The sequence below is a fragment of the Phacochoerus africanus genome, chromosome 3 (assembly GCF_016906955.1).
Source record: "Phacochoerus africanus isolate WHEZ1 chromosome 3, ROS_Pafr_v1, whole genome shotgun sequence".
In the NCBI taxonomy this organism is placed as follows: Eukaryota; Metazoa; Chordata; class Mammalia; order Artiodactyla; family Suidae; genus Phacochoerus; species Phacochoerus africanus.
In genome coordinates, this window is record NC_062546.1 from 131,592,148 (window position 1) to 131,605,146 (window position 12,999).

General features: G+C 46.0%; 1 protein-coding gene across 3 annotated transcripts in view; it reads left to right on the forward strand.

Annotated features, from left to right (window-relative positions):
* Positions 1-12,999, forward strand: part of TANC1 (tetratricopeptide repeat, ankyrin repeat and coiled-coil containing 1) — a 244,305-nt gene that overhangs the window by 213,236 nt on the left and 18,070 nt on the right. For all 3 annotated transcript variants that reach the window (XM_047772674.1, XM_047772673.1, XM_047772675.1), the window contains one exon: positions 1,739-1,817. In XM_047772674.1, coding sequence (XP_047628630.1) covers positions 1,739-1,817 — 79 coding nt within the window. The remainder of the gene's footprint in view (positions 1-1,738; positions 1,818-12,999) is intronic.

A 12,999-nucleotide genomic window follows, 5' to 3' on the forward strand; every position in this document is an offset into this window, starting at 1 on the left:
AAAAAAAATTTATATATGTGTGTGTGTGTATATATATATATATATATGCAATTGATAAAAACGTGTTAAATGTTATCATATGGTGAGTTTATTATTATTCGTTTAAAAATATAAGTATGTTTAAATTTCTGTGCAGATAGATACAGAGAGAACATGTTAAATACTTATCTAAATGTAGATGTTTTTCTTCTTTAAACTCTTCCCTAAATCTGCATGGGTCCAGAATGTGAAAAATCGTCTTAGGAAGGACAGTGAACACAATGTTAGATGTGATCTTGGTCTCAGCTTGTGTTAAAGCTGGCTATTGGAGTTCCTGTCATGACTCAGTGGTTAACCAACCTGACTAGTATCCATGAGGATGCAGGTTCGATCCCTGGCCTTGCTCAGTAGGTTAAGGATCCAGTGTTGCTGTGAGCTGTGTTGTAGGTCACAGACAAGGCTTGGATCTGGTGTTGCTATGGCTGTGGTGTAGGCCGGCAGCTACAGCTGTGATTCGACCCCTAGCCTGGGAACCTCCATATGCCACAGGTGCAGCCCTAAAAAAAGACAAAACGAGAAAAAATAAATAGACAAAGCTGGCTGCGAGGAGCTATGAATAAGCAACCCCAGCACAGTCAACAACTATATTGTGGAAAAGGACAGGGTTTCTTCACTAAAAGACGCAAAGGGTGTATTCATTTCCTAATGCTGTTGTAACAAGTGACCACAGACTTTAGCGGTTAAAACCACCTGTTCTTTTATGGTTCTGGAGGTCAGAAGGCTGAAATTAAATTGGGTCAGGAAGCCAGTGTTCCTTCTGAAGGCTCCTAAGGAAAGTGGTTCTTTATTTTTTCTAGCTTCTAGAGGCCACCTTTATTCCTGAGTTTGTGGCCTTGCCTCTGTCTTCAGAGTGTGTCCCTCTAACCAAGGCTCTTCTCCTCCAGTCTCCTGCTTCCTCCTGTCCCTCTTATAAACAGCTGTGGTCATATCAAGTGCATGGCAAATATACACCTGAGTAATGCAGGATAACCATTCCATTTCAAGATTCATGATCCCATCTGCAAATGCCCTCTTGCCATGTCAGGTAACATACCCGGGTTTCCATGACTAGGATGTGGACGTATTTGGGGCCCTTACTGGGAGTGGACTGGGAGACGGAAACATGGCTTCCACAAGCTCTCCTGTTGCCGCGGATGAGCAGGGTGGGTGTTGGCTCTGGTTCGGGGCTCCGATATTTCCACTTCTCCACAAGCCGGCAGACCCCTGCCTCTGCGCACATGACCCAACCTGTTCTTTGACTCTTTGAGAGAGAAGAATGTTGTCAGTAGAAAAATCACTTGGATAGCACTATTCTATTGAAAAGGAGTACATCGCCTTGTTTTCCTTCCTTGTGAAAAAAAGGATTCACCTCTTTTGCAGTTTATGCAGAAACTGCAGTCTGTGTGATCTCACTGTCCTTTGTTGATTAGGCTGGCATATTTGGGTCATGGGGAATTCATTAGAATTCTGAGTACCTAGTAATCCTGAACAGTGTTGCCGAAATTCACTATCTTTTTTTTTTTTTTTTTCAAATTCTCAAAGTGAAAGTGTGAATAGCATACAAATTATGCTGGAAAGCTGTTTTCATTATGTTTTCTCTCCTTGTGCAGCATGAGATAATCATGGTTAAAAAACAACACACTCTCTCCTTTGATAACATAGGATATAATAAGCACATATGGCTGTGAAACTCATTAAATCACGTTGCCACTTCTGACAGGTGGTCCAGTGCTTGCTGGGACTGGAAAAAGAACACGAAATAGACGTCAATGGCACTGACACGCTGTGGGGAGAAACAGGTAACGATGGTTCCACTGCTTGTGGTTGGGGCCAGCTTCTTTGATGTTTTAGCCCCCATTTTGGTTTAATTGTCTTAAGAATGACTTAAGATGCCTGTAGTCCTATTGTTCTTTCTCACAAGGAAGTTTAGAGCTCTCAAAACTTCCCACATGACTAGTAAAACTTTTCTAGAAGCAAGTACAATTTGAATCATTTTGAATTAGACTAGCAGTTCCTGTGCCTCTGATGAATGTCAGCTAGAAATACCCAAAGAAGGTGGTGCTTTCTGCATTGGCAAATTTTCTCCTGTCTTAACCAACCTAGTCTTCCAGTGAACCATGCAGAGTGAGCAGGGCAGGAATTTCCGGCCCTGTGTTTGGATGAGTTAAAGGTACTCAGGGAGTTCTTGTTGCGGCTCAGCAGTAATGAGCCCGACTAGTATCCATGAGATGCAGGTTTGATCCCTGGCCTTACTCAGTGGGTTAAGGATCCGGTGTGGCTGTGACTGTAGTGTAGACTGGCAGCTGCAGCTCCAATTTGACCCCTTGCTCAGGAACTTCCCTATGCCACAGGTGTGGCCCTTAAAAAAAAAGACACCCCCCTCTCCCCCCCCCCCCCCGCAAAAAAAAAAAAGTGCTCAGCAAGGAAGTTTCTGGCCTGCCTTCTGGAAGGAGGGTAGGACTTGGTCCTCATGGAGCCTATTTAAGCTACTGAATACCAGCTCCAAGTGCATTTCCATTGGTGTGTGTGTGCGGGGGTGGGAGTGGGGGTTCACTGTACTGTGGGAAGGAAGCCTGGGATGAGTACATCTAAATGAAGATCTGAGCTGGTTACTTATCAGATTCATATAAATAATGCTGCTTTCAAATTTTCCATTTGGCTAAATTGGCATTAGAAATGTAAGGCTAAGTTATCAGTTGTTTCATAGATGTAACCAACAGTGTTTAATATGCATTTCTAGGCTGTGTCGTGTGTGTAAATAGTATAACATGACTTCGTCTTTTCCTGCACAAATTTATTTCCAAATGCTTCCCAGTTATTTTCCAACAAGCCAAATGGTGGTGTATAGAGTGCATCAGCTAACACATGCTTAAGAAAAGCCTCAGAGAGTTTCCTGGCAGCACAGGTGCCCCCCACCCTCAGATGTGGCCATGTGCGTGCACTGTGCCCCCCGAGCTTGGAGCCTATGATTCTGGCTGTGGCCATGCAGGGGGAAGAGGAGGAGGTGGCATGGCCCCGGGCTTAGGGAGAGTGCAGGACCCCTATGCGAGGTTGGATTTTGCTTGGGGTAAACATGTATAGATGGGCCTTAATTCCTTGTGGAGTCTTTCCCCCACTTATTTTAATAGTATAGGCTGCTCTGTAATTTGATTAAAGTTTCCACCGTTTCCATATTGTGTTGCGAGCAGCAGGATAGCTGGGCAGGTCAGCGTGTGACTTTCTTGGTGCTTAGCCAGAAGGTCCAAATCCCTGCCCTCCATTGGCTGGCTATAAACTTCAGACAGGTAACTCTGCCTCCTGATCAAATGAGGTAAATACGTACCTGCTTTCTTGAATTGTGGTAAAGACCGAATGAGATGAGCCAGTCTTGGCCAAATGTACTCGGTGATCACAACCCCTGGGGCAGTTGAGCCTAGAAATTCTGGTTCATTAGGTCTAGGGTGAGCCCAGGACTCACCTTTCCTAACAGGTACCCCAGGTGGTTTCAGGTGGCTCGTGGCTTCAGGATAGAGAACCACCATGAGAAACCATATAAAGTGCCCACCTCACAGTGACGTGTTATGAGAGGTGCTGGGAGTAGTGAGTAATGGTCCATATTTAGGTCAAATGAGAATTTCCAGTGTTGAAGTTCCCATCGTGGCTCGGTGGTTGAGAGATCTGACTAGGAACCATGGGGTTGCGGGTTCGATCCCTGGCCTCGCTCATTGGGTTAAAGATCCAGCATTCTTTTAGATCCAGCATTGCCGTGAGCTGTGGTGTAGGTCGCAGACGAGGCTTGGATCTGGTGTTGCTGTGGCTCTGGTGTAGGCCAGCAGCTACAGCTCTGATTGGACCCCCTGGCCTGGGAACCTCCATATGCCGCAGGTGTGGCCATAAGAAGACAAAAAAAAAAAAAAAAGAATTTCCAGTCTTTAACATTGAAGGTATTGTTTTCTTTCTGGAAGAAAAAATCCAGAGAAGAGCTGCTGGGTGGGTCGATTGTGTCCCGAGATGACCAGTCCTGAATTTCAGTAACCACCCCTGATTCCCCTTTGAGAGACTGCTAGGTTGCTGGTTAAAGCAACATGTAAGAGAAACTAAAGGCTCCCATCAGTCTTAATGAAAGGATGAGTACTAGCTCAGCGTCTCCCTTCCAAAGCCTTAGGCATAACCTTCAGACCTCTTTGCAGCCTGAGAAGCAGGTCACAGCTTTCCTCAGCAGGCATTAAGTGTGAGTTTCCTCAGCCAAGAGTTTGAGAGACTTTTTACCAAATTTAAACCAAAAGAAAGCTAGGCACTGTTTCTCAGACTTGGAGGGCCCCGGCAGCGCTCTGTGGCTGCATTTTGCTGGTACCTTTCTCCTCTTTTTCTTTCACCAATGTCTGTGCATGTTTGCTGCCACAAACCATCCTACTTTCCAGGTCTGTGATTGTCAGAGGAATACAGTGAAATCTTGCGGAGGAAGTTTGAGATGAGAGACCATCTGCAAAGATGGAGCTTTGCATGAATGTCCACTGTACTGCCCAGATTGTGAGGTCTGTGTCTGGGATTGTCAATGGGGTCCATGTTACCTGACCCCGAATGCCTTCTGGAAGAGCAGGCCCCAGTGATGACAACACGAGTGGGTTGGGGGGTGGGGTCAGGTCACCATCCCTGTTCTCACCGAGCAGCAGCCTGGTGGTTCCCCAGCCTGTGTGGGCTACACTGCTCTGTGTGCTGCTTCTAGGTGCAAGGGACCCTCACAAGTGGTAGCGATGGTTTTGCTTCCTGGTTTGTTTGACCCTCATTCCTGGCTGCAGTGCTTGATGCATTGTGTCTAAAACACTCTAGAATGGAGCTTGTCTGTCTCCAACCACAGCTTGGGGTAGGTTCCCAAGAGTGATCTTGTCCAGGGAGTGGGAAGGCGGTGGAACAGCCAGATGCTCTGTGTGAATAATGCAGTTCATTATCTCTCTTTGACTCTTGTGTCAGTTCATGTAAGTCTGCTCAGTATAGATTAGCTAAGGACAGCTCAGCTTTAAAATTCCAGCTGATGGGGTTGCAAGGCAGGGTCTCCTAGTCTGTTCTTGGTTCACTTGCCCATCTTTGCAGCACCCGTCAGTTCTGTGCAGCACTTTGCCACACTGTGTGAGATGCCCGCCCGTTTCCCCTCTCACAGCCACATTCCAGAAGTGGGGCCCCCAGTCAATGTACAGAGTCATCCTCCACTTTATTCCAGGAGAGACCCTTGCAGTCCTAGGGTGTCCACTTTACATTGCAGAAGTGTGGGTTACATGCCTGATGCTGGCTGAGAGGTGATGATGGCTGATGCCAGGGAGGAAGGAGCTCAGGGAGTGCAGACCCACGGAAGGCCCCTCGTCACTTAGGCTGATCCTCATGGGGGTGGTGGCAATAGGTTGACTCATGTCTTCAGGGCCCTGAGCATCTTCCCGCTGATGAGCTGGGGTCACCAAACATCATCCCAGAGGGGGTGGTTCCTGCCTTAGGTAGCAAGAGACAAGATGGTATATAGTACGTTTTTAAGACATTCGTCTAAAATAGTAACAGTGTTTACTGTTGGGGTTTATTGCAGTAAACACAAAGCTTTTAGAAAAACTGCAGAATACAGACCTGCCTCGGAGATATTGTGGGTTCAATTTCAGACCACTGTAGTAAAGTGAGTCACACAAATTTTTTTGGTTTCTCAGTACATGAAAAAGTTACATTTACATTGTACTGTAGTCTATTAAGTGTGCAATAGCATTATATCTTTTTAAAATGTACATATCTTAATTTAAAAATACTTTATTGCAGTTCCTGTTGTGTCTCAGTGGAAATAAATCTAGCATCCATGAGGACGTAGGTTCGATCTGATCCCTGGCCTTGCTTAAGGATCCAGCATTGCCATGAGCTATGGTGTAGGTCGCAGACATGGCTTGGATCTGGAGTTGCTGTGGCTGTGGCGTAGGCCCGGCGGCTGCAGCTCTGATGAGACCCCCCTAGCCTGGGAATCTCCATATGCCTCGGGTACAGCCCTAACGAAAAAAAGCAAAATAAAATAAAGTCACTGATGACAGATCACTATTACAAATATGTAATAATGAAAAAATTTGAAATACTGTAAGAATTGCCAAAATATGGCACAGAGAAGCAAAGTGAGCAATTGCTGTTGGAAAAATGGTACCTATAGACTTGCTTTGATGACACAGGTTTGTCACAGACCTTCAATTTGTTTAAAAAAAAAAAAAAAAAGGCAGTATCGGCAAATTGCAATGAAGCGAGGTATGCCTGTATCTCTCTCCTGGCTTGGAGAAGAGAGCCTAATTTGTCTGTTTCCCTTTCCACTAGTATCTGTACCATTTTCTTTTTGGGTCTGTTTGATGTTTATATCCAGCTCTTTAGGAATCAGCCCTGTAGCTCTTTAGGCTTCCCCTCCTGCTCACTCAGATGAAATAGCGTGACACTAGGTTGGAGGAGGAGTGAGAAGAAAGCTCAGAGCCACAGACAGCATCGTGGGCTTGGGTTGGAGTAGGGGGCGTCTCCACCCAGCAGCTCTGCCTGCAAGGCAGCTGAGACCCCTTACCTGTGACATTGACACACCTGATTGGACAGTCTTGATCCCATGATTTCTGGGCAGCCTGAACCGTGAGAGGAACTGATCTGATGCTTGTGTTATCTCTGTTTCGGGCATTCCACAGTCCTGACAAGCAAGTGCTGGCTCTCATGAAGTCCCGACCTAACTGAATCACTGTTTCTTTGTCAGTGTTTGATGGGAATCAGCCCAAACTGAAATGATCAGGGATACTTCACTGGTGACCTCATGCTGTTCTAAAATGTCAGAGGAACAGAATCCAGGCATCTCCCCGGTCTGTGAACCTGCAAGCCTGCTGTCTGCCTCTGGTCAGAACTGCTCGCTCTTTGTAAGAGAATAGAGGCCCTTCTATTTCAGCATTTGCCATTTTTTCATGCAAGCATGCCTGTCTTATAAGTAAAACCTTCCTAGCCCCGACTCCTGGGGGTCACTTTGCAGTTCCCTTCATCGTACTCACCACTTGTAAATTTGATTGTTGGTGTTGTTTATTTGATGAAAGCCTGTTGTGTCCCAAATTATAGGCTTCAGGAGGGCAGAAATTTCCAGGTCTCTTGTGCTCATCTCTGTGTGTGGCAGCTGGGTCTGGTCCAGTGTTGTCCACTAGAACTTTCTGTGATCTTGCTATCTGGGCTGTCCAGCGTGGTAGCCACTAGCCAATGACCTTGTCTGGGGCTCGTCATGTAGGTGTTGACTGAGCGAACAAGAGGATTTAAAGACAACAAAGCTATGTAACTTTTAGAGTAGGTGACATTCACGTTGCACAATAATTTGGGAGAAAGTTGTGGTTGGGGAGGAGAGGTAAGGAGCCCAGTTGCTCATGCAGACCCAAGCCTCTGGCATCTTCATGTCTGTGGCAGCACAGGTCACATCCTGCTGGGTTCTAGCCTGGATTCAATACCCTCATCCCAGTCATCAGTGTGGCTGGGTGCTGGGTTGCATCTTTGGGAAACACAGCTCTTAGCTTCACGAGGTGTGGGCATGGCTGACAGGCCAGTTTGGCTCTGCCAGCCATGCCTCTGTTTCCCTAATATCAGCCTCCCTGCCCCACGAGCCCGACTGCCCACCCCAGGATGGCCTACACCCTCACAGCGCTGTCCCCTCAGAAATCCTTCTCACTGCTTTTATAGCTGCTCTCCCAGCAGGCCAGGAGCCCTGGGCTTCACATACCAGTAGGACACACCATCCTACCCATCAGCCAGCTGCTCCCAAAGGCTGCCCTTCCCTAGTTTCCAAATGGGGTTTCTTCCTCAGAGGGAGCTACAAGTCTGATGGAAGTATTTCATGTAAAGTGTTCTTTTATGCTGAACATGCTATTTTAGTTGATAAATACTTTACTTGGTAAATACAAAGAAGTTTAGTCATTGTACAAAGACATGGAATCTAATATCCAGAATCTAATATCCAGCACAAATGAACATCTCCTCAGAAAAGAAAATCATGGACTTGGAGAAGAGACTTGTGGCTGCCTGATGGGAGGGGGAGGGAGTGGGAGGGACCGGGAGCTTGGGCTTATCAGACACAACTTAGAATAGATTTACAAGGAGATCCTGCTGAATAGCATTGAGAACTTTGTCTAGATACTCATGTTGCAACAGAAGAAAGGCTGGGGGAAAAATGTAATTGTAATGTATACATGTAAGGATAACCTGACCCCCTTGCTGTACAGTGGGAAAATTAAAACAAACAAACAAACAAACAAAAAAAACATTTTCCTGTAAGAAGGGCTGAATTTTCTCCCCAGTAAATCGAGTGGGTCATTTTATTATTATTATTTTTTTTTTTTTTTGCCTTTTAGGACTGCACCCTCGGCATATGGAGGTTCCTAGGCTAAAGGTTGAATTGGAACTGCAGCTGCTGGCCTACACCACAGCCACAGCATCTTGGGATCCAAGCCACCTCTGTGACCTACACCACAGCTCTTGGCAATGCCAGATCCCCGGACCCACTGAGCAAGGTTAGGGATCAAACCCGCATCCTCATGAATACTAGTCAGATTCATTTCTGCTGCGCCATGACAAGAACTCCTGAATGGGTTATTTAGCTGTACAACCCTCCATGTTTGTGGTTCCACGAAGCCATTCATCCAGCATGTGTGCTAACCAGGGGTCACTCTTCTCTAACTCTGCACAGAATTCCAGATAGGACTTGAGGCATCCTCTGGGGTTGGGGCGTTTCCAGGCCAGCCTTGGGGGAGGGAGTCCTCGCATCTGTTTCCTTATGGGGACAGGAAGCTGGGTAATGAATTGTAGTCCAATCTTGATGTTGTAAAAGTTTCCCTCTCATCTCCATGTCACTGTTCCAGCTTCCACTTTGGGGCGCTGCCCGTCCTCCCGGAGGTGAGGCGTCCTCCTACTCTCATCGCACGCAGGACCAGGGACAGCTGAGCTCATTACACCCAAGGCAACAGAATGCCTTACTGTTGATTTAAAAATAAACTTTTAGATCCCCTATTGCTGCAGTTGCAGCTTGGATCTCATCCTTGGCCTGGAAACTCAATATGCCATACGTTGGCCAAAAAAAGAAAAGAAAAAAAAAACAGCCTTTGTTCATTCAGATTTTACCTTAGGTATTTTTGGAAAGAGGAGGACTATTATTTGGTAAAAATTTAAAGAAAATTTGAGACTTAATGAATGGAGCTTGGCCTTGACACACATGTATGTACATCTCGGGGCAGAATGTCAGGGGAAAGACTGGAAGGAAAAGAATCAGTCCCTTGCTTGTTGGGGCATGTGGAGAATTTCTGTTAAGGAATTTGTTAATGTATCCTGTGGAGAAAAGCTAAGTGGCTTGCTGCTGTGCACTTTTGATAGTCAAGTTTTTGGAGGGCTCGAGCATCTCACCAGGTACCAAGCATTGGAAAATCCTCATCCAGGCACTCCTTCCTCTGCGAGTATTTGCTTTAGGAAAGCACAGTGAGACTGGTGGAAAGGCAGATTTCTGTAAGTCCTAAAAAAGGTAGAAGTTCTTGACTGTCCTTAGCATAAAAGCATGAGAGAGGGGTAACCCAGGGCCCAGGAAGGGCAAAGAAAGGTGGAGAAACCCAGAACCCTGGAGGGGATGGGCGAGGGGCTAGCTCAGGACCCTGAAGGGAGGGGAAGAGGGGTAACCCAGGCCCTGCGAGGGGAAGACAAAGTAGGGTGATGTAGGACACTGGGGGAGGGGGCAGCTCAGGTTCTGGGAGGAGGAGTGGGTATGGGGTCACCCTAACAGTGGAGGGGATTGGGGGTAAGAACCAAGGGGACTGGGTTTGTCCACATCCTGTCCTCTTCCTGCTCTGGCAGACCTGGGGTTTGCCCCTGACGTGGGGGTATTCTGGAGACCTCTCTTGTCCGCTGAGAGGTCTGTGGAAATCAGCTGACCTGTGTGTCCTGTCCTACAGGGCAGGTGAGGGGCAAGGAACAGGGCCCATGGAAACCTTCAGAGGTGCCTCAGGTGCAGATGGACTGGTAGCTTGAGCACTTACGGGACCCTGTGCACTTGCTTCTTCACACCGCTTGTGCCATGCACAGAGGCCCTTGTTCTAGTGAGGTCCTCCTTCCTGTTCACTAAAAAACAAGGACAGTTCTTTGGCTTTTGGGAGTTCCCATTGTGACGCAGCATGAAACACCTAGTATCCATGAGGATGCGGGTTTGATCCCTGGCCCTGCCATGAGCTGTGGCATAGGTCACAGACTTGACTTGGGTCCCGAATTGCTGTGTCTGTGGCCTAGGCTGGCGGCTACAGCTCTGATTCGACCCCTAGTCCTGGAAAAAAAAACAACTTTGGCTTTCGACATAAAAACATGCCTTTGTCTACATTTTGGTAGCTTAGAGCATATTTACCAAAAGCATGGCTGCTTGTTCTTTCAGTGACTCCCTCCTGTCAGGACCGCACGTTGTTCACTGCATGTTCTCCCATAGAAAAAGCATCATTGGTTCTTTCAGATTCTTGTTGAACTGATATTTGGATTTTGTTTTTCCTTTTAGGGATGCACCTGTGGCATATGGAAGTTCCCAGGTACAGGGGTCAAATCAGAGCTATAGCTGCCAGCCTACACCACAGCCACAGCAAAGTCTGTGACCTACATACACCATGGCTCATGGCAACACCAGATCCTTAACCCACTGAGCGGGGACAGAAATAGAACCCACATCTTCATGGATACTAGTCAGGTTTATTACCACTGAGCCACAATGGGAACTCCTGGATTCTTTGTTTTTTTGAGACTGGGACTCGGCTTGGGTAGCATGGTTTTGTTGAAACACCCCCTTTTTACATTGACCCCTCGTGTGGAGTCCTGCATGGAACTCTGTTCTCAGCCCACGCTCAGTCCTTTAAGGACAGGAAGAAGAGCAGCATGTTATACATGCTTCAAATAATTTGGTGTATAAGAGGATCTATTCAAAATGTGAGCATTCTGCACACACTTTAGAAGTGACAGCTGCTCAAAGCTCCAATTTTCTGATAGATTTTTGGCACCAAGTCTATAGGAAACGTGATTTATGTCATCCGTATTTTAGGAAACTTTTAAAATTGAATTTACGTTATTCATGGCACACATTATTCCTCAAATGATTTGAAGAGACTTATTTGAAATGATACATATGAGAAAAGGAGAAAAGAAGTGAGAAATAGGAAACGAGGAATGGCAGGGATATTCCTACATCAGTATCCCGAATGCTTACTAGGACTGGCTGCTGTTTTGGCCATAGGATGACCTGTTCAAAGGGAACACGGTCATTACAGGTTATCCTTATTGTCTGTGGGAGAAAGCTTAACTCTTCTTCTGGAGAAAAAAGGTGTTTCTGGTATCTTGTTCTAAAACAATATTCATAGTCTGTCTGATTAGTTGGATATTTTTTAAAGGGAGACTTCCTAGAGGCAAAAGTGTAAAAGTTAAGAACTCAGACCCCAGCCAGACTCCCTGACTTCAAATCCTGCCCTGTCTCCCTCTAGCTGTGTGACCTTAGGTGACTTGCTTAACTTCTCTGGGCCCTATTTTCCTCATCTGTAAAACCAGGATGATTGTTACTTGCCTTAGTTGTATATTAAATGAATTTATGAATTTGAAGGCATTCATGCTGTGAAGCACCATGTACAAAGCACTTTACAAGTCTCAGACCATATTATTAAAGCATGTCAGGATCTTCCTATTTTGTTTGGGAGCATGGCTCTGGGTTCATTCAGCTGCTTGAGTTTATTCCTGACTGACACTGAGTCAGCTTTCTGAGTCAGGACATGTGATGTAACTCTTTTGACTCAATTCCTTTGCCTCAATATAATGGACATAATAATCATCAAATTCAAAGGATTCTTGTAAAGATTAAATAAGAATTCACCCACAAGATTTTGCCCAGAGCTCAGCAATTTTAAGTGTTCAACAGACATAATATGCTGCCAAGATTGTGATAAGGTGATTATTAACATTAATTATTGTAATATATTTATGATGTATATTTGGTCTTGATAGAGTACTGAAATGAATGCTTAGTTACTTTGGAATTACTTTATAGAAAATAATTTTTGTCTCATGCGAAGTCCCATTTAGTGGCAATCACACATCTTAATTCTTTAAAACATTGCTTGGCAATTTGAGGTTCATGTTTAATCTGTGTGCAGAGACTGATAGCACGTTTTTATACTAGAACTGGTAACATGTCAGGAGTGTCTCGGTTGCTTGGATTTCATTCCTGCCTTGTTTTATAAGTGGTTCATTGGGAAATGGGCTCATGTGGTACAGGGGGAGGGCAGCATTTTTATGTGCTTTGTGGTTGCTGTCTGTTGCCTTGTCACAGATTCCCTCTCCTTGACCCCAGCTGCAGCCCTCCTGGGAGATGTGTGCTAAATGGAGAAGGATGAGGAAGGATCAGAACAATAAGGAAGGTGTTCCAAACAGCCACACGCAAGATTCAGGAGCTTCTGGGAAGTGCTGGCCTCCCGATCATAAGGTTGCTCAGTGGCCTCCCGTTCATAGGGTTGTTGACACCCCTCCCAGCACGGGTGTCAGTTAGGTCAGTGCTGGGGGTGCTGGAGGCTCGGGGGGGGGCAGTGTTCTTCTCCCAATGCAATGGCATTTTTCAGTAAGAGCAGTCTTTATTGTGTTTCATTTTATCCTTTGCATTGTGAAGGATTCAGATTTTTGTGGAGATGAATTTATAGCAGTTGGGAAGTTTGTTCTTCTGCTGGAAGCCCTCCCCTCCCTTAGCCAGAAGGAAATGTCTGACAAAGCAAGGCTGTGGGATTTGGCTTTTTTTTTTTTTTTTTTTTTTAAAGTCTGCGCATGCAGCATATGTAAGTTCCCGGGCTAGGGGTCAAGTTGGAGCTGCAGCTGCCAGTCTACACCACAGCCACAGCAACGCAGGATCCAAACCACACCTGAGACCTACACCACAGCTCACAGCAACACCAGATCCTTAGCCCACTGAGTGAGGCCAAGGATTGAACCTACAAC